Below are 18,892 nucleotides of genomic sequence, written 5' to 3'. Positions count from 1 at the left end.
ACCGGTTTTGATTAGTTAACAGCTGAGTGATAATTATAATGTCATTCCTCGACTTGATGGGGTCTTTTTCTCTCTGGGTGTTTTTGTAGGTTGTGCATGATATATATTCTTTCTTAGTGGAAGCGCAACGGCCCAGTGGTTAGAGCAGCGGATTCGCGGTCGGAGGATCGCAGTTTCAATTCCCAGAGTTGTGAGTGTTTATTGAGCGAAAACACCTAAAGCTCCACAAGGCTCCGGCAGGGGATGGTGGCAAACCCTGCTGTACTCTTCCACCACAACGTTCTCTCACTCTTACTTCCTGTTTCTGTCGTGCCTTTAATTCAAAGGGCCAGCCTTGTCACACTGTGTCACGCTGAATATCCCCGAGAACTACGCCAAGGGTACACGTGTCTGTGGAGTGCTCAGCCACTTGCATGTTAATTTTACGAGCAGGCTGTTTCCGTTGATTGGATCAACTGGAACCCTCGACGTCGTAAGCAATGGCGTGCCAACAACAACATATTCTTTCTTAATACCTATTAAAAAATGTTAAACTTTTTTGTTGCAAAGCAACTATTTAACCCTTTCGTGTTCAGATTACTCTGTCAAATGTAATCCTTTTTTATTTTAGAATGTTAGTGTAGGTTCAATTCCCAGACCAGGCTGTGTGTTGTGTTCTTGAGCCATGTTGCTTCAAAAATGAGTTCCGACGTCACTGGTGCTAAGCTGTATCAACCTTTGCTTTCCCTTGGATCATATTGGTGTTGTGGAGAGGAGAGGCTGACATGCAATGGTGACAGCTGGTTTTCCATAAGCAATTTTACCCAGACTTGCAGGACTCTCCCAATTTTCAAGTTATTTTCACATTCATGTCTAAATATTATTCCTAAAAATGCACAAGTTTCTTGATTTCTCAGCAAATTTCCCCAATAAACCCTTCCTTCATCTCCCAACAAAAATATTGAAATTGACCCATTTTAACTATGAAATTATTCGTGATAACAAGGGTTTAAATTAAATTTCTGTTGTTAAAATTGACAACCACATGGTTCCGGGTTCAGTCCCACTGCATGGCATCTTGGTCAAGTGTCTTCTATTATAGCCTCGGGCCGACCAAAGCCTTGTGAATGGATTTGGTAGATGGAAACTGAAAGAAGCCCGTCATATATATGTATGTGTGTCTGTGTTTGTGGCCCCCCCCCCCCAACAACGTTTGACAACCAATGCTGGCGTGTTTACGTCCCCATAACCTAGCAGTTCGGCAAAAGAGACCGACAGAATAAGGTCTTGTCTTACAAAGAATAAGTCCTGGGGTCGATTTGCTCAACTAAAAGGCAGTGCTCCAGCATGGCCGCAGTCAAATGACTGAAACAAGTAAAAGAGTGAAAAAGAGTAACTAAATATTTTTTCCTAAATTCCTAAATTTCTTTTAGCTCATTATTTTCAAATGAAATTTGCCCACTTTTAATTAAATTTGGGTACTTGTAAAAGGCACTCTTGACAGTGACACATTAAAGGCACTCATGCCACTGACATGTGAAAGACATCTAGTATGCTCTCCAGAGTGGTTGGCATTAGGAAGGGTGTCCAGCTGTAGAAACCAAGCCAAGACAGACTGGAGCCTGGTGCAGTTCTCTGGCTTATCAGTTCCAGTGAAACCATCTGACCCCAGCCAGTAAGGAAAATGAACACTAAATGATGATGATGTCAAAAAAAATTATTCAATCAAGATGTAAACATAACAATTTTTTTTTCACTGAACTGCAATTTTATTCTTGATTTTTGATAAGTCTAAAATTTTACCCATTTGGAAGATTTGGTTATTTGCCTACATCTACCAGTAGTCCAGTGGGCAAAGTGATTGAGAAGCAAATGTCCCCAACAAATTTGCAGGTGTGGCTATGTGATACGAAGTTTACTTCTCAACCACATAGTTCTGGGTTCAGTCCTACAGCATGGCACCTTGGGCATGTATCTTCTGCTATAGTGTCGGGCTAACCAAAGCCTTGTGAGTGGATTTGGTAGACAGAAACTGAAAAGAAGCCTGACATATGTATGTATATATATATATATATGTGTGTGTGTGTGTGTCTTTGTGTCTGTGCTTGTCCCCTGCTACCACTTGACAACTAGTGTTAGTGCATTTACATCCCTGTAACCTAGCAGTTCAGCAAAAGAGAACCAATAGAATAAGCACCAGGCTTAAGGAAAATAAGGCCTGGGGTTGATGCATTCGACTAAAAATTCTCCAGAGCAGTGCCCCAGTATGGCCGCAATCTAATGACTGAAAGAAGAAAATAAAAGATAAATACATAAAAATTAACAAAAAAAAAACATTTTCTCATATCTTATCAAAAATGAAGATTGAAAATTTCCCCTACAAAAACAAGCATTTTTTTTTAACACAGTGATAAAGACCCAAAGTCAGAGAGGTGGGCAGTTCTGTATTTATTCAGATTGTGTGTTCTTGAATGGGAGGAAGCTTGGGCTGGCAATAATACCATCAATTACTGCACTAAGTGAGACTAACCGTAGTGATTTCATTGTCATAGTTCACATTGAAGTAGTCTTTGTCCAGTATGGATTCATATGTCAACTGCAAGTTTATAACTCACAAATAGACTTCTTAAATATTTTAGCAAAACAGTTTCTCTCAAACAATATAATCACAATAATAACAAGAGCACACAGACAATGCAAACCGCTGCCAAGGCAACACCAACGTCCTTTCAATGATTAGCCAGAGATGATTTTTAAAACAAGAATATCTGAAATAAACTCAACTGCTCTCACAAACGAGAATACTAAAAATTAACCTGACCGCTCCCAAAACTTAAGCAAAAAAAAAACAGGAAAAGTAATCCAGAATCCTTGTCCAGTACCGGATCGATCCCAAAATCTAATCAGTTTGTGTCAGTCACAAGGCCAAACATCCCTGAAAGTTTGATCCGAATTCATCCGGTGATCTTGGAGATATCTTGTCCATGGTCAAAAAGACATGACTGAAAATGGAGGTAATAATAATGGTTCCAAATTTTGGCACAAGGCCGGGGAGTGGATAAGTTGATTACATTGACCCCAGAGCTCTACCCTGGGAGGATGAAATGCAAAGTCAATCTCTGTGGCATTTAAACTTAGAATGTAAAGACAGGCGAAATACTACTAAGCATTTTCTCCAACAAGCTGACAATTTTAGAAGCTTGCCACCTTAATAATAATAATCCTTTTCTACTATAGACACATCATCATCGTTCAACGTCTGCCTTCCATGCTAGCATGGGTTGAACAATTTGACTGAGGACTGGTGAACCAGGTGGTTACACCAGGCTCCAATCTGATCTGGCAGAGTTTCTACAGCTGGATGCCCTTCCTAACGCCAACCACTCCGTGAGTGTAGTGGGTGCTTTTACGTGCCACCGGTACGAGGGCCAGTCAGGCGGTACTGGCAATGACCACGCTCAAAGTGGTGTTTTTTACGTGCCACCTGCACAGGAGCCAGTCCAGCAGCACTGGCAACGACCTCGCTCGAATGTTTTTTTCACGTGCCAGTAAGGCAACGATGGTAACAATCACGCTCAAATGGTGCTATTTGCATGCCACTGAAGGTTTGGAATTTGAGGAGAGTGGATAAGTTGACCCCAGTGCTCAACTAGTACTTGTTTTATCAACCCTGAAAAGATTAAAGGCAAAGTCAACCTCAGTGGCATTTAAACTCAGAATTTAAAGATGGACAAAATGCTACTAAGCATTTTCCCCAGCATGATAACGATTCTGCCAGCTTGCTACCTTAATAATAATGTTAGTCTCTTGAATCTGAGCCAGTTCTGCAATTTCTTGCTGAAGAACCACACAGATGACCTGCTTATAGCGACCAAATGTTTGCACTGCACATTAAGCTCACCCTATCAAATTGACACTGCCTGCAGCATGGTGGGCTCATGTCAGATGTAGAAGTGATCATAGAACAACACGAGATGAAAGGTCTCACTCAAGAACAGAAAGCACAATCCAGTCTGATAACCACAATCTTGAATGCAACACCCTAACCACGAGGCCAAACAATAACGTATTTGTAAACATCAAGGTGGAGGGACATGGCTTAGTGGCTACAGCGTTGGACTCATGATTATAAGATTGTGGTTTCGATTTCTGGACCAGGCAATGCATTGTGTTCTTGAGCAAAACACTTCATTTCACATTGCTCCAGTCCACTCATCTGGTAAAAATGAGTAATCCTGCAACGAACTGCATCCCATCCAGGTAGGGAATATATCATCATTTAATGTTCCTTGTCCATGCTGGCATGGGTCGGACGGTTTGACCAGGGCTGGCATGCTGGAAGGCTGCACCAGACTCCAGTTTCATTTGGCATGGTATCTACAGCTGGATGCCCTTCCTAATGCCACCCATTCCGAGAGTGTAATGGGTGCTATTATGTACCACCAGCACAGGGGCCATTTGCACAACACCAGCATCTGATTTTACTTGACTTGATGGGTTTTCTCAAGCACGACGTAATGCCAAGGTCTCAGTTATTCATCATTGTCTCCGTGAGGCCCAACACACGAAAGGAGCTTTTCACATGCCACTAGCATTGGCTGCTTTGCCTCTGTGAGGCCCAACGCTTGAAAGGGGCTTTTCACAGGCCATGACTATGACTTCACTCGGCTTGATGGGTCTTCTCAAGCACATCATATCACCACCATAGAAACCAGGAAACTGGCCCTATGAGTCTAGGACTCGGGAAGAAACTTTACTTTACTTAAACATCAAGATGGAAAAAAAAAAAATCAAGAGTGGTGGTTTCTGATATATTTCACCATGACAGATGTTCCCTAATGTGTACTTGTTGGTGGACAAGTTAAGATTTTCAAGAAAAGTGATTCTCATGTTTCACCGTTGAAAGATTTCCTTCAAGTATGTATTTGTTTGTGTCTATTTAAGTAACTGTTGTGGACAAAAGACTTACCACATAATTCACAATGGAAGGGCTTTTCTCCAGTGTGTCTACGATTGTGGATAACAAGACCAGAATTCCGTATGAAAGATTTCCCACATATTCTACAATGGAAAGGTTTTTCTCCAGTGTGTATTCTTACATGCTTCGTTAAGTCACCGTTTGAAACAAAAGACCTGTCACATGTTTCACAGTTGAAGGGTTTCTCGCCAGTGTGACTACGTATGTGGATAACAAGATTTGAATTATCAGTGAACGATTTGCCACAAGTCTCGCAAAAGAATGGTTTTTCTCCAGTATGTATTCTTTTATGAACAACAAGATTAGAACCATCAGAGAAAGATTTACCACAAATATCACATTGATACGGTTTTTCTCCAGTGTGGATTCTTTGATGAGATCCAAGACTATAAATATCAGAGAATGATTTCCTACATATTTTGCAGTGGAAAGGTTTTTTTTCAATGTGTAATAGTTTGTGTTTGTTTAAAACACTATTAGAGACAAATGCTTTACGACACACATCGCAACGATAGGGTTTCTCTCCAGTATGACTCCGTTTGTGAATAATGAGATTCGAATTATTAATAAACGACTTGCCGCATATGTCACAATGAAACGATTTTTCTCCAGTGTGTATTATCTTATGTGTTTTCAAGTTACTGTTCGTGGTAAAAGATTTTCCACACGTTTCACAGCGGAATGGTTTTTCTCCCGTGTGGACTCTTTTGTGACTCGTTAAATGACCGTTAGTAATAAACGATTTCCCGCATATTTCACAATGAAACGGTTTCTCTCCGGTGTGACTACGTTTGTGAACAACAAGAGTAGAATTATCAGAGAATGATTTACCGCACGTTTCACACTGAAACGGGGTTTCTGTAACGTGTGTCATTTTGTGTCTGTATAAATTGCTGTTACTGACGAAAGATTTCCCACACATTTCACAGGAGAACTGCCTCTGTCCAGTATGTATTCTTTTGTGAACTGCAAGATGTGAGCTTTGAATGAAAGATTTACCACATATTTTACAATTATAAGGTTTTTCTCCGGTGTGGATTCTTTTGTGTTCTGTTAAATCGCTGCTAGAGACGAAGGACTTTCCGCATATTTTACAATGGAATGGTTTTTGTCCAGAATGCCTTCTCTTGTGTCTTATTAAATTACAGCTAGAAACAAAATATTTCCCACAGATTTTGCACTGGAAAGGAGTTTCCTTGTTGTGTATTTCTTTGTGTACGAAGCACTCCTGTTCCGAAGAGAACATCTTCTTACAAGTCCCACAGCGATATTTGGTAATATTGCCCTGTAATGATCTTTGTTTGGTTAATGTCTCAACATGTAACATTTCCTCGTCAGTGTATCGTTAAAAACATTTGTGTTAGAAGTGTCCAAGCAAATAACACCTTCCATAGTAATTCTCCGGAAAGTATTAAAAGTTGGGAAATGTGTGTGATTATAATACGGTTTCTCTACTTGCCACTAGAATGTTCATCGTTAAGTAATAATGTTCAAATGATAAATGATTCAGACTTAAAGCGGAACCGAGCAAGTTCAGAACCAAAACATTCCTCTGATTGCCCTGACCGCAAGAAGACGGTGACATAGACAATTTTTGCTTCTCTAAAAATTACGCCGGTGACACAAGTTAAAAATCCCTAGCAAAATTAAATTAAGAAAACGACTGCAATAATTTTTTCTGGTTTCAAAACTTTGTGGGGAAGATGGAAGGCTAAGCCAACATCAGCGGAATTTGAACTCAGAACGTAAAGCCAGTAGAAGTGCCGCATCGATCTGTTCCTTCACTTGTAATCAACAGTTCTTTTACTTGTTTCAGCCATTAGACTATGGCCATAGTCTGGAGCACCGTGTTGAAGAATTTTAGTCGAACAAATCGACTCAATCTATCAGGATCTGATGAATAAAGAAGTAAATAAAAATTAAAGGGGAAATAATTAGGTTCCCATTCTCTAAAATGTGGATGCGTGTAAAAAGAAAATTACGTCAATTTAGAATGTCAGACAATTTATTCGTTTCATATTTACATGAATTTATATGGAGGAATTCCGTACGAAAGGAAAAAACTTTTGTTCACTTTTTGATGGCTGTAGCCAAAGTCTAGGTAAGTTTATTTATTTATCTCCCCTTGTTATTATTTTCCTTAAATTTTTATTTATTTCTTTAAACACCAGATACTGGTATTTAATCTTTCTTCACGTTCTGAGTTCAAATTTCACAGAGGTTGATTTTGCTTTTCATCTTTTGGAGTCGATAAAGTAAGTACCAGTTGAGTACTGGGGTTAATGTAATCGACTTAACTCCTCCCCAAAATTGCTAGCCTTGTGACAAAATTTGAAATCAATATTAATATATATATATATATTGTAGTAACGCCTTGTCTCATGTGCATGCGTAGTCATCAATATCCAAGTTTGGTGCCCTGATTCTTTCTCTTTTCCCGGCCGGGCGGCCATGAGCATGGTCATGTCAAGCTGTCTCTCCAACATTCCAACTCTGGGGACAGCTCACAATAACATTCCAGCGTCTCAGCAACCAAGATTAAAGCTGCCTATTTTCCTCCATAAATAAATATTGTTGTGTTGATAGTTCTGCGTTCTGCATTACGTTGTTTATTCCGAATTTAATGTACGGAAGTGGGTATACACCTAATGGTGTATAACCAATTTCCTACATATATATATATATATATATATGTGTGGAGACCCCCTTTGGTCATGAATGACCATGGGATTGCACCCAGAAAGTTACCCTCCGATGCACAAGTCCAGGCAAGGTTGTTTATGGAAGACCAGCAGTTGCCCATGCATACCAGCCTCATCTCTCCATGCCACTGATGTTATCCAAGGGAAAGGCAAAGGGGCCGATACAGCTTGGCACCAGTGACGTCGCAACTCATTTCTACAGCTGAGTGAACTGGAGCAACGTGAAATAAAGTGTCTTGCTCAAGAACACAACACGCAGCCTGGTCAAAGATTTGAACTCACAACCTCATGGTTGCGCCTTCACTATAGGTATATATACATACATATATAGGGTGCAGTGAATAAACAGTCTTCTAAATTATGAAAGATGAAAATAACACAGACATCTCATTTTAACAGATACATTTACCAAAATTACATAAAAATGTCTTGAAATACTCAAAAGTAAAGTTATTCAATAAAATCTTCATTGGCTTCAACCTTAGCCTCCAGACGACTTCGGTATCTCCTGCAACTCTTCTGGATGGTCTCCTTGTTTAAGTTGGTGGATGCTGCCATAGTTGTTGCCTTCATTTCATCTTTGGTGTTAGAAGGGGTTTTGATGGCATCTCACTCAACTGTGCCCCACACATAATAATAAAAGGGTTTGCAGTCTGGGGAGTTAGGTGGCCAGATGTTAGGGGTGATGTGGTTGCATAAATTGTCTGACGGCCATGACTGGGTTCCCCTGCTTGTGTGTCATGGTGCAGAGTCCTGTTGCCAGACACAGTCTTCCAGCAGCCACCCTCTTGACCCAGGGCAGCACTACCTCCTCCAGGCACTTGATGTAGGCCTCTATGTTGAGTCTGAGGCCGTGTGGGAAGATGAATGGAGGCATAACATCACCATCACTAGCGATGTTGACTGGATGTATGATTTTTATCACTCTTGGTACATGTTCCCAGACTGACACCCAAACACTCTGAAACATTCATACCAGAGAAACCAGCATGAATACCAAGCAGACCAGCATGTCATTTCCAAATATATATATACATATATATATATATATATATATATATATATATACACTGCTTGAAAGGAACTCAGCCACTTTTGTCTCTGTGAGGCCCAATGCTCCAGCAGCACTTTACGTGCCAGTTACATGACACAAACATCAGCCATGACTACAATTTCACTTGTCTTCACAGCATATCGCCAAATGTCTTGGTCACTAGTCATTGCCTCTGTAAAGCTCAAAGGTTGAAGATCATGCTTCACCACTTTGTCCCATGTCTTCCTGAGTCTACCTTTACCACAGGTTCCGCCCAGTTAGAAATTGGCACTTCTTTACATAGCTGTCCTTGTCCATATGCATCACATGACCATACCAGCACAGTCGTCTCTCTTGCATACCACATCTGATGTCTTATGCCTAACTTTTCTCTCAAGATGCTTACACTCTGTTGGACATGCACACTGGCATTGCACATCCAGTGGAGCATACTGGCTTCATTTCTTTCAAGTGTATGCATGTCCTTATGTCACAGCCCATGTTTCACTGCTGTAGCATAGCTGTTTGCACAGATACATCATAAAGTCTGCCTTTCACTCTGAGAGTAAGAGGCCCTTTGTTGCCAGCAGAGGTAGGAGCTCACTGAACTTTGCCCAGCCTATCTTATTCTCACTTCTAACTTGGTCACCTATATAACGGAAGCTAGGTGCACCCCCGCCAGCATTTGATGGGTGTCCGTTTATATTGTTTATTGTACCTGTGCATCTGCCATATACAAAAGCTAGTTTCCCTATTACCCTTCTTCAGATATTGCTGCACCTTTTGTTTCCAAAGCTTACACTGTGTGCATCTTATGTTGTTTCTACCTACGCCTTTTCTACAGCTTAAGCAGGGCCATCTACCTGAAGGGAATTGTGATTTGTTGGCCTTCCTATTTACTAAGACTTTGGTCTTTGCTAGATTAGCTCTAAGGCCTGTGGCCAATTTCCATGGGGCCTCACAGAGGTAAAGTGGCTGAGTTTCTTTCAAGCATTGGGCCTCACAGAGGCAATGATTGAGACTTTTGGCAGTCATGCTTGAGAACACCCACCAAACCAAGTAAAATCGCAGTCACAGCAGATACTGGTGTCATGCAAACGGCACCTGTGCCGGTGGCACGTAAATGTACTTATTACACTCTGAGAGTGCTTGGTGTAAGGAAGGTTATCCAGCCATAGAAAACCATGCCAAATCAGACTGGAGCCTGGTGCAGCCTTCCAGCACTGGCTAATTCATCCAACCCATGCTAGCATGGACAATGAAAGTTAAATGAATATATATATATATATATATATATATATATACATATATACATGAGTCATCTAAGAGATCATAAGTCAGAGAAAAGATTCACACGTATATCTGTCAGTAGAATGGGTATATTATCTGAAATGTATGGTATTAAAAGACCATCACGGCTGAGGCTGATCTTACCAATCAGTTCCACATAAAGAATTCAATGGAGTGTTAGGTAACAAACTGCTTGTATAACTTTACGGACATCAGAGCTGATATGGAAGGGAATGTGGCGACTGCTCTCTATCGTTGGAAAAGGATTTGCACAACCGGTCAGCAACTGTTGTGAAAAAAGTAGAGGAATGAAAAAGGGGCCAGGGGATTAATTTAGGGGTTATGTTTCTTGATTGGGTATACTGTGAAGCTGGCAAGGTTGTCTTGAAGTTTGGAAAGTGTGTATTATTAATGTTGAACTCTTGTGGGGACGGGGTCGATAGTATGTGTAGCAGTGTCATGTTGTGCTTGTGGGAGGAAGGTACTGGTCTAGTGTGCTAAAGAAAATGCCAGATAGGTTGGATGCAATGTTCAATGGAAAAGGAGGGCTCAACTTTATATTCCACTCGCATGCTCAGTTATTCCGCTTTCTATGCTGTTGAACAAAGCATCCCACAATACCTTCCTTACTGGTATCGAGTTTTCTCATAGATCTGGACTGGCTCCTGTGCGGGTGGCACATAAAATACACCATTTCGAGCGTGGCCGTTGCCAGTACCTCCTGACTGGCCTTCGTGCCGGTGGCACGTAAAAGCACCCACTACACTCTCTGAGTGGTTGGCGTTAGGAAGGGCATCCAGCTGTAGAAACACTGCCAAATCAGATTGGAGCCTGGTGTAGCCATCTGGTTTCACCAGTCCTCAGTCAAATCATCCAACCAATGCTAGCATGGAAAGCTGACGTTAAACGATGATGATGATGTAGGGCATTTGCACAAAAGATTTTCTTTATGGTCTAATTCCTTAGTAACCATGTTTGTGGAGTGTTGTGTACCTATCCTATATCTGTGAGGACGTAAAACCGGGCTGCCTAGCATCATATGCACATGGTTATTTAACTCAGTGTTGGGAGGTATCCAAAAGTAGTATGTATACAATCTCCCCTGTATACCCAGCCCTGGCCACTGCTTCATTGTAGTACCCAGTACTACAATGGTTTGTCTCCATTTTGGATTAAAGCATAAAAACCACAGGAATTCGCAAGTCTCACAAACAAAACAAGAAATTGAGTGAGGTGGGAATCTTGGTGGATAAAAATTCAAAGAAAGTGCTGAGCACTTATTCTCACTGTTTCATATTTACATACACACATACATATATATTATGATTGACCGTTGACTGAACACTATTCAATTTTTTTTCTCCATGTTTTTCTCCTTGTCTCCGTATTCTTTCTGTTGAAGAGCGTAGCTCGAAACGTCAAAGACTTTCCGTATTCCCGAGCGTCATACTAATACATCCTTTTGTTATTTACACCACCTGTCCTCGTCTGTTGTTGTTTTTTCGTACATTCTCCCACACATATATATATATATATATATATATCATCATCATCATCATTTAACGTCCGCTTTCCATGCTAGCATGGGTTGGACGATTTGACTGAGGACTGGTGAAACCGGATGGCTACACCAGGCTCCAATCTGATTTGGCAGAGTTTCTACAGCTGGATGCCCTTCCTAACGCCAACCACTCCGAGAGTGTAGTGGGTGCTTTTACGTGCCACCAGCACGAAGGCCAGTCAGGCGATACTGGCAACGGCCATGCTCAAAATGGTGTATTTTACATGCCACCCGCACAAGAGCCACATAATATGAGAAATGGACATCAAGAGAATGGAGAAGAATTGTAGCAACTACTACTATTAATTAAAGAATGTATGTGTGGCGAGAAAGTTTACAGTATGAAGTAGTAGAGGTGTATGTACTTGTAAGTTTACAAAGTGGGGTAGGAAGAGGGAAAGCAGGTGAAATAAGAGAAGAAAAATTATAAATGGTAAGGAAAGATAGAAACTATATAAACAACAATAAGGAATTATAGGGAAATTAATGGGAATATATTAGTGGTTTAATATATAGTGGTAGTGAGGGTAAATAGGGGAGAAAAGTTTAAGTTTAGGGGAAAAGATGCGGTAGGTGGGGTTTGTTGTTATTTGTGTTTTGAGAATAGATTTATTGATTGATGTTTGCAAGTGAAAAATTATACTACTGCGTTCGTTAACATAATCTGTGGATTGCATAATAGCTAAGACCTCAGCTATGAAGAGATCACACTTGATATTATAGCCGTTGTATGGTTTGGCATAAGTGACCATGGACCACTTGAGAATGTCTGGAGTTGAATCATTCTTTAGCTAATGGATAAGCTGAGATAGAAATGTACTGTTGGATTTTGTTTGGGACATGAAACTGGCATAGTGTTTACTTGCTTGAGGGGGTGGTGCTGCATGAAGTGATATGCTGTAGGCACTCCGTCGCTTACAACGAAGAGGGTTCCAGTTGATCCAATCAACGGAACAGTCTGCTCATGAAATTAACGTGCAAGTGGCTGAGCACTCCACACACACGTGTACCCTTAACGTAGTTCTCGGGAATATTCAGCGTGACACAGTGTGACAAGGCTGACCCCTTTGAATTACAGGTACAACAGAAACAGGAAGTAAGAGTGAGAGAAAGTTGTGGTGAAAGAGTACAGCAGGGTTCGCCACCATCCCCTGCCGGAGCCTCGTGGAGCTTTAGGTGTTTTCGCTCAATGAATACACACAACGCCCAGTCTGGGAATCGAAACCGCAATCCTATGACCGCGAGTCCACTGCCCTAACCACTGGGCCATTGCGCCTCCACTCATGAAGTGATATATATGTTGTTAAAGTTAGCAGCTGATACTGTACACTTGTTTTTTGTGAGACAGCAGTTACCTAAAGGACAGGAGGTTAGACGTCTGAAGCTGCATAGGTTTGTAGGGGGTGTTCTGGATGAATTTGTGAAGGGATTGTTATTTGGTGAGGGACCCACGTTAGGTTCATTATTAGTGGCGGCATTGAGATTAGCATTTCTTAGGGAGTTGATGGGTTGTACAATAGTTAACAAGGCCAACGTGTTGCAACTCATTTCTACAGCTAAGTGAACTGGAGCCACAGGGAATAAAGTGTCTTGCTCAAGAACACAACACACAGCTCAGTCTAGGAATCAAACTCACAACCTCACGATCGTAAGATCAACACTCTTAACGATTGAGCCATGCACCTTCATTAGTATTATAAATGGACACTAAATATGTAAGTTGAACTAATAGAAAATACAAAAATAATATTGGTTTGCATTAGTTAAGATAGTGTTTAGAAATATGTAATAATTGGTATAATATAGCTAGATATATAAAAAATATATACATAAACACTTTATAAATATTGGATCTAAACTGGGTTGAAATTTAAATGGCCATTATATTCAGGTGGTTGAGCAGACTGTATAAACAATGAAATATTTTTATCTGGTGTGTGGGGTGAGTGGGTAAATGATTATAATTATTAAGAAGGCATGGCTATGTGGTAAGAAGCTTGCTTCCCAACCATGTTTCCAGGTTCAGTGCCACTGTGTGGCACTGGGCAAGTGTCTTCTACTATAATCTTGGGCCAACCAAAGTCTTGTGAGTGGGTTTTGTAGATGGAAACTGAAAGAAGCCTGTCGTGTATATATGTATATATTTGTGTATGTGTCTACGTACTTTGCAGTTTGGCGTAAGAGACTGATAGAATAAGTACTAGGTTTATAAAAAAAATAAGATGCTCCAGCATGGCCACAATAACTGAAATAAGCAAAAGAATAAAACAAAAGTAAAATAATGGAGAGGAAGTAGTAGAAAAATATGTCGTCATCATGAGTTGGACGGTCTGACAGAGGCTGGCCAGTAGGGTGGAGTGAAAATAAAAAATGCCCGAGGGCTAAAATGTTACTATATTTGATTACTAGAAAAATGCTAAATTTTCGCTGAGACCAACCACGGGCATTTACTCCCTCAAGCCCCCTAAACTCCAAAAATGGGGTATGTTTGTAAATTTTTTTAAATAGCGGACTTTGGGGGGGGGGGGGGGGGGGGGGTAAATGCCCTTAACTGATCTAAGCGAAAATTTAGCATTCTTCTAGTGATAAGATAGAGCAAGATTTTAGGCTTCAGGCATTTTCAGCTTCCTCAATTGTTTATCTTCACTCCATCCTAGATTACACAATCTATATACCTGCACACACACAGGTATATAGGGTGGAGTGAAAATAAAAAAATGCCCGAGGGCTAAAATGTTGCTATATTTGATTACTAGAAAAATACTAAATTTTCGCTGAGAGCAATCAAGGGCATTTACTCCCTCCAAACTCTGCTATTGTAAAAAATTTACAAAAATATCCCCTTTTAGGAGTTTAGGGAGTAAATGTCCTCAATTGATCTCAGTGAAAATTTAGCATTTTTCTAGCAATCAAATATAGCAACATTTTAGCCTTTACTTTCACTTCACCCTACTGGCCAGGTTTCACTGTCTGTTTTGGCAGATTTATGGCTGGATGTCCTTCCTAACACCAATCACCTAAAGTGCTTTTTACATGGCAACAGCATTGGTGAGGCCTGTTTTGGCATAGTCCTTACGGCTGGGTGCCCTTCCAGATACCAACCACAATGGGTGCACCAGCACTGGCTGGGTCACCAAGTAACTTGCAAAACAAAGAGCCTTGGGAGTAGGGGAGCATTAGAGGAGGTGGCTTTGTGCCAGGTTATGAGAGGATTAGTGTGACAGAGGGATAAAAAAACAGGTGTCTTGCTGTAGAGTAGACACGTGAGAGGAAGAGAGTATCGAAGTGCCAGGAGATACCCTAAAGGTGCGGGGATCAGAGTATAAATGGGATGGTAGAGTATTGCCAAACGTGCAGGAGTAGGGAGTAGGGACTATACATGAATGCAAAGAGTGCTGGGGTGGGGAATGTAGTGACTAGTGAAACGTGGGTACATAGAGGGTTAATACAGGGGTGAGGGTTAACGTTACACAACACACAGTTCTCATTCGAGCATGAGGTATTTTTGAAGGGGTATATAGGATATACAGTAATATACAAGATATGAACTTTTATTTAACAAAAGAAAAATCCACATATCAAGACAAATTTGTAAAGACTTTCTTTCACCTGACGACACAGTTCAAATTCTGCATTATTTTGAACAAATTGTTTGCATTTTGCAATAATGCAGATATGTAAGTAATTTATTAATTATTAAATATGGTAATATAAGTTATTTGCATGTTTTTGAGTAACGAAAGAAATTTGCCATGATATCTGGCTTTTTCTTTAATTAAATAAAAGTTGATCTTAATATTTCTCTGTCATTTATGACTTTTATATATATAAATATATACATAAAATAGTTTTCGGAAGTGTTTCCACACACTGTTATACATCATTTTGTGTGTGAATACATTTATGGTTACTTATGATATTTTTCTCAAAGGAAAAAGCTTTAACAAACTGTATATATTCCTGTGTGTCTTAAAAGACAACTAAACATGTCAGGCTAGGTAAAATGATTGTAAAACAATCCCAAAAAGAGAAGCTTGATAAGTATGATAAATTTCTTAAGCCCAAAAGGTTAAGTCCCCATTTTAGCAGGAGGAAACATTTTGAAAGGTTAATTGTATGATGTAATTAAGTTTGATACGGATACAGTTACTTTTCTGTATGAATAGCTACATGTGCAATTAAGTTACTACTTTTTGAAAAGGATTTGTCACAGATATCACAGTGATATGGTTTTTCTCCTGTATGAATACGTTGGTGTATAGTTAAATTACTGCTTCCAGAGAATGATTTACCACAGATATCACAGTGATGTGGTTTTTCTCCTGTATGAATACGTTTGTGTTTATTCAAATTGCTACTTCCAGAGAATGATTTGTCACAGATATCACAGTTATATGGTTTTTCTCCTGTATGGATTCGTTTGTGTTTAGTTAAATCACTGCTACAAGAAAATGATTTACCACAAATATCACAGCTGTATGGTTTTTCTCCTCTATGAATACGTTTGTGTTTTGTTAAGTCTCCGTTTCGAGAGAATAATTTACCACAGATATCGCAATCATACGGCTTCTCTCCTGTATGAATGCGTATGTGCCTACTTAAGTTACTACTTCCAGAGAATGATTTGTCACAGATATTACAGTGATATGGTTTCTCTCCTGTGTGAATACGCTTATGTGTGCTCAAGTCACTACTTTGAGAGAACACTTTATCGCAGATGTCACAACTATATGGTTTCTCTCCTGTATGAAAACGCTTATGTTTAGTCAAGTTACTACTTCCAGAGAATGATTTGCCACAGACTCCACAGTGATATGGCTTCTCGCCTGTATGAACACGTTTATGCAAAGTTACTTTATCATTTCGAGAGAATGATTTACCACAGATATCACAATGATATGGCTTCTCTTCTGTATGTGTACACTTGTGTTTACTCAAGGTACTTATACGAGCAAACGATTTGCCACACATGTCACAATGATATGGCTTCTCTCCTGCACGAAAGCATTTGTGTGTAGTTAATTTCCCACTTTGAGTGAAGGACTTACCACAGTTACTGCAATGATACGGTCTCTCTCCTGTATGAATGCGTTTGTGCTCAATCAGGTGGTGATTGAGAGAGAATGATTTACCACAGACATCACAGTTGTATGGTCTCTCACCTGTATGAACTCGTTTGTGTGTACTTAGGTTACCTTTCTGAGTGTATGATTTGCCACAGACATCACACTGATAAGGCTTCTCTCCGGTATGAATATGCTTGTGCTTAGTTAAGTCACTACTTCCTGAGAAGGACTTACCACAGATATCACAGTGATATGGCTTCTCTCCTGTATGAATACGTTTGTGCTTAACAAGGTTACCTTTTTGAGAGAATGACTTTTTACAGATATCACACTGGTATAATGATTCTCCAGCCTCATCTGACATCTTTTCAGTTAAACTCAGTCCTTTATCTTCCTCACAAATTCATGATACAAATATCTTCCTTCTCGTTTTTGTTTATATAATTTGTTCTTTATATATATATATATATTTCTACTGCTATATTTTTTCGTCAACACCAATTTGCCATTGATATCTGAAGATGATGCAAGAGCCTTTGTCAAATTATCCAAATGTTCTTAGTTAGGAGCGGTATGCAAACTCATTTTGTAATATTTTAGACACTGAAAGTAAAGATTTTTTTGCTTTTCTTATCTTAAGAAGCAACATTTCACATAAATTCTCCGATGGATTTATACACACAAGGTTATTTCTGCTTCAATATTATGCTGTCCTCTTTACATGATTTGTCTGATGTAAATGATTCTTTGATACCAGTGCCATCAGCCAATCTGAAATTATAAATAAATAGTATAAGATACACAGGTTGCTACATTTATATACTGATAAACTATTACCTCAACACTTTTTTTTTTAATTTACACAAATTGCATGAACCCTACATGACTTCTAGTTGACCAAAGCCTTGTAAGTAGATACAGTAAACAGAAACTGAAAGAAGCCCATCAAACATGGCACCTTGGGACAGTGTCTTCTACAATTGCCTAGGGCCGACCAAAACCTTGTGAGTGGATTTGGTAAATAGAAACTGAAAGAAGCCCTCTCTATGTATGTATATATATATATAGTTTTTTTTTTTTGGTGAAAATGGTACTTTATGCAGTGCTGAGTTTACAATTCTGTAAATAATAATAGTGGTATTTTTAAATAAGCTTAAAGCTTATGGCGATCACCGTGCAATGTCTAAGGAAAATAGTCTAATAAAGGGGCATATAAGCCCTCGACAGAAAAAAGAAGGCTTTCCTGTCTGCATGGGAGTTGAACCCACATCCCTTTGTTAATGCGACTAAGTGTGCTACCTTTACACCAGCGAATCAGCCTCTCCATTTCTGTCAAATTTAAAAACTATGATAGGTCGTGTTTGTTTTTATGTAAACAAACTTTCTATATGCTTTCGGTACAAATGTTTTTGTTTTTTTATACGGTGCCGAATTTACAGTGTCTTTGTGTCTGTGTTTGTCCCCCCGCCCACCATTGCTTGACAACTGAAGTTGGTGTGTTTATGTCCATGTAACTTAGCAGTTCGGCAAAACAGACCAATAGAATAAGTACTAGGATTACAAATAATTGGTCCTCGGATTGATTTCAACTAAAAACCCTTTAGGGCGGTGCTCCAGTATGGCTGCAGTCAAATGAGTGAAACAAGTAAAAGAATATATACATATACGTATATATATATATATATATATATATATATATATATATATATATATATAGGCGCATGAGTGGCTGTGTGGTAAGTAGCTTGCTAACCAACCACATGGTTCCAGGTTCAGTCCCACTGCGTGGCAGCTTGGGTAAGTGTCTTCTACTATAACCTCGGGCCGACCAAAGCCTTGTGAGTGGATTTGTTAGACGGAAACTGAAAGAAGCCCGTCGTATATATATATATATATGTATATATGTATATGTGTGTCTGTGTTTGTCCCCCTAGCATTGCTTGACAACCGATGCTGGTGTGTTTATGTCCCTGTCACTTAGCGGTTCGGCAAAAGAGACCGATAGAATAAGTACTAGGCTTACAAAGAATAAGTCCCGGGGGTCGATTTGCTCGACTAAAGGCGGTGCTCCAGCATGGCCGCAGTCAAATGACTGAAACAAGTAAAAGAGTAAAGAGTAAATAAATAAGAATCTCATAAAAATCTACAGCAACAAATAATTAATGATGATGCTGTCCAAATTTTTTAATATCTAAGCAATCCTATTCTTTTCAATCAATGATAGAATTTCAAACCTGACTACAGAGTGCATCCACTCCAGACTTTTATTTTCCATAACTTTCT

The 18,892-nt window shown here is 39.6% G+C and overlaps 3 protein-coding genes across 4 annotated transcripts in view; 1 reads left to right on the top strand and 2 right to left on the bottom strand.

Annotated features, from left to right (window-relative positions):
• Positions 1-80: 80 nt before the first annotated feature.
• LOC106877946 (uncharacterized) lies at positions 81-6,284 on the bottom strand. Its single transcript, XM_089344242.1, has 2 exons — positions 4,949-6,284; positions 81-2,263 (listed from the first exon to the last, which is right to left on the bottom strand). The coding sequence occupies exons 1-2, from the start codon at positions 6,282-6,284 to the stop codon at positions 2,217-2,219; spliced, it is 1,383 nt and encodes a 460-aa protein (XP_089200368.1). The 3' UTR covers positions 81-2,216.
• Positions 6,285-6,838: 554 nt separating this feature from the next.
• The window catches only part of LOC106877955 (uncharacterized), a 23,384-nt gene continuing 11,330 nt past the window's right edge, over positions 6,839-18,892 (top strand). The window contains exon 1 of the mRNA XM_052977784.2: positions 6,839-7,058. The gene's annotated coding sequence lies outside the window, so the exon portion shown is untranslated. The remainder of the gene's footprint in view (positions 7,059-18,892) is intronic.
• The window catches only part of LOC128251175 (uncharacterized), a 23,340-nt gene continuing 19,526 nt past the window's right edge, over positions 15,079-18,892 (bottom strand). Inside the window, exon 3 of one of the 2 annotated variants that reach the window (XM_014927028.3) lies at positions 15,079-16,901. In XM_014927028.3, the coding sequence (XP_014782514.3) occupies positions 15,690-16,901 (1,212 nt within the window). In that variant the 3' untranslated portion in view covers positions 15,079-15,689. Of the gene's footprint in view, positions 17,381-18,892 lie in introns of both variants that reach the window. The other variant, XM_052977703.2, reaches the window with a different exon arrangement.

Source organism: Octopus bimaculoides, chromosome 28 (genome assembly GCF_046866305.1).
Source record: "Octopus bimaculoides isolate indiv1 chromosome 28, ASM4686630v1, whole genome shotgun sequence".
In the NCBI taxonomy this organism is placed as follows: domain Eukaryota; kingdom Metazoa; phylum Mollusca; class Cephalopoda; order Octopoda; family Octopodidae; genus Octopus; species Octopus bimaculoides.
This window is presented reverse-complemented; position numbering and strand designations above follow the sequence as displayed.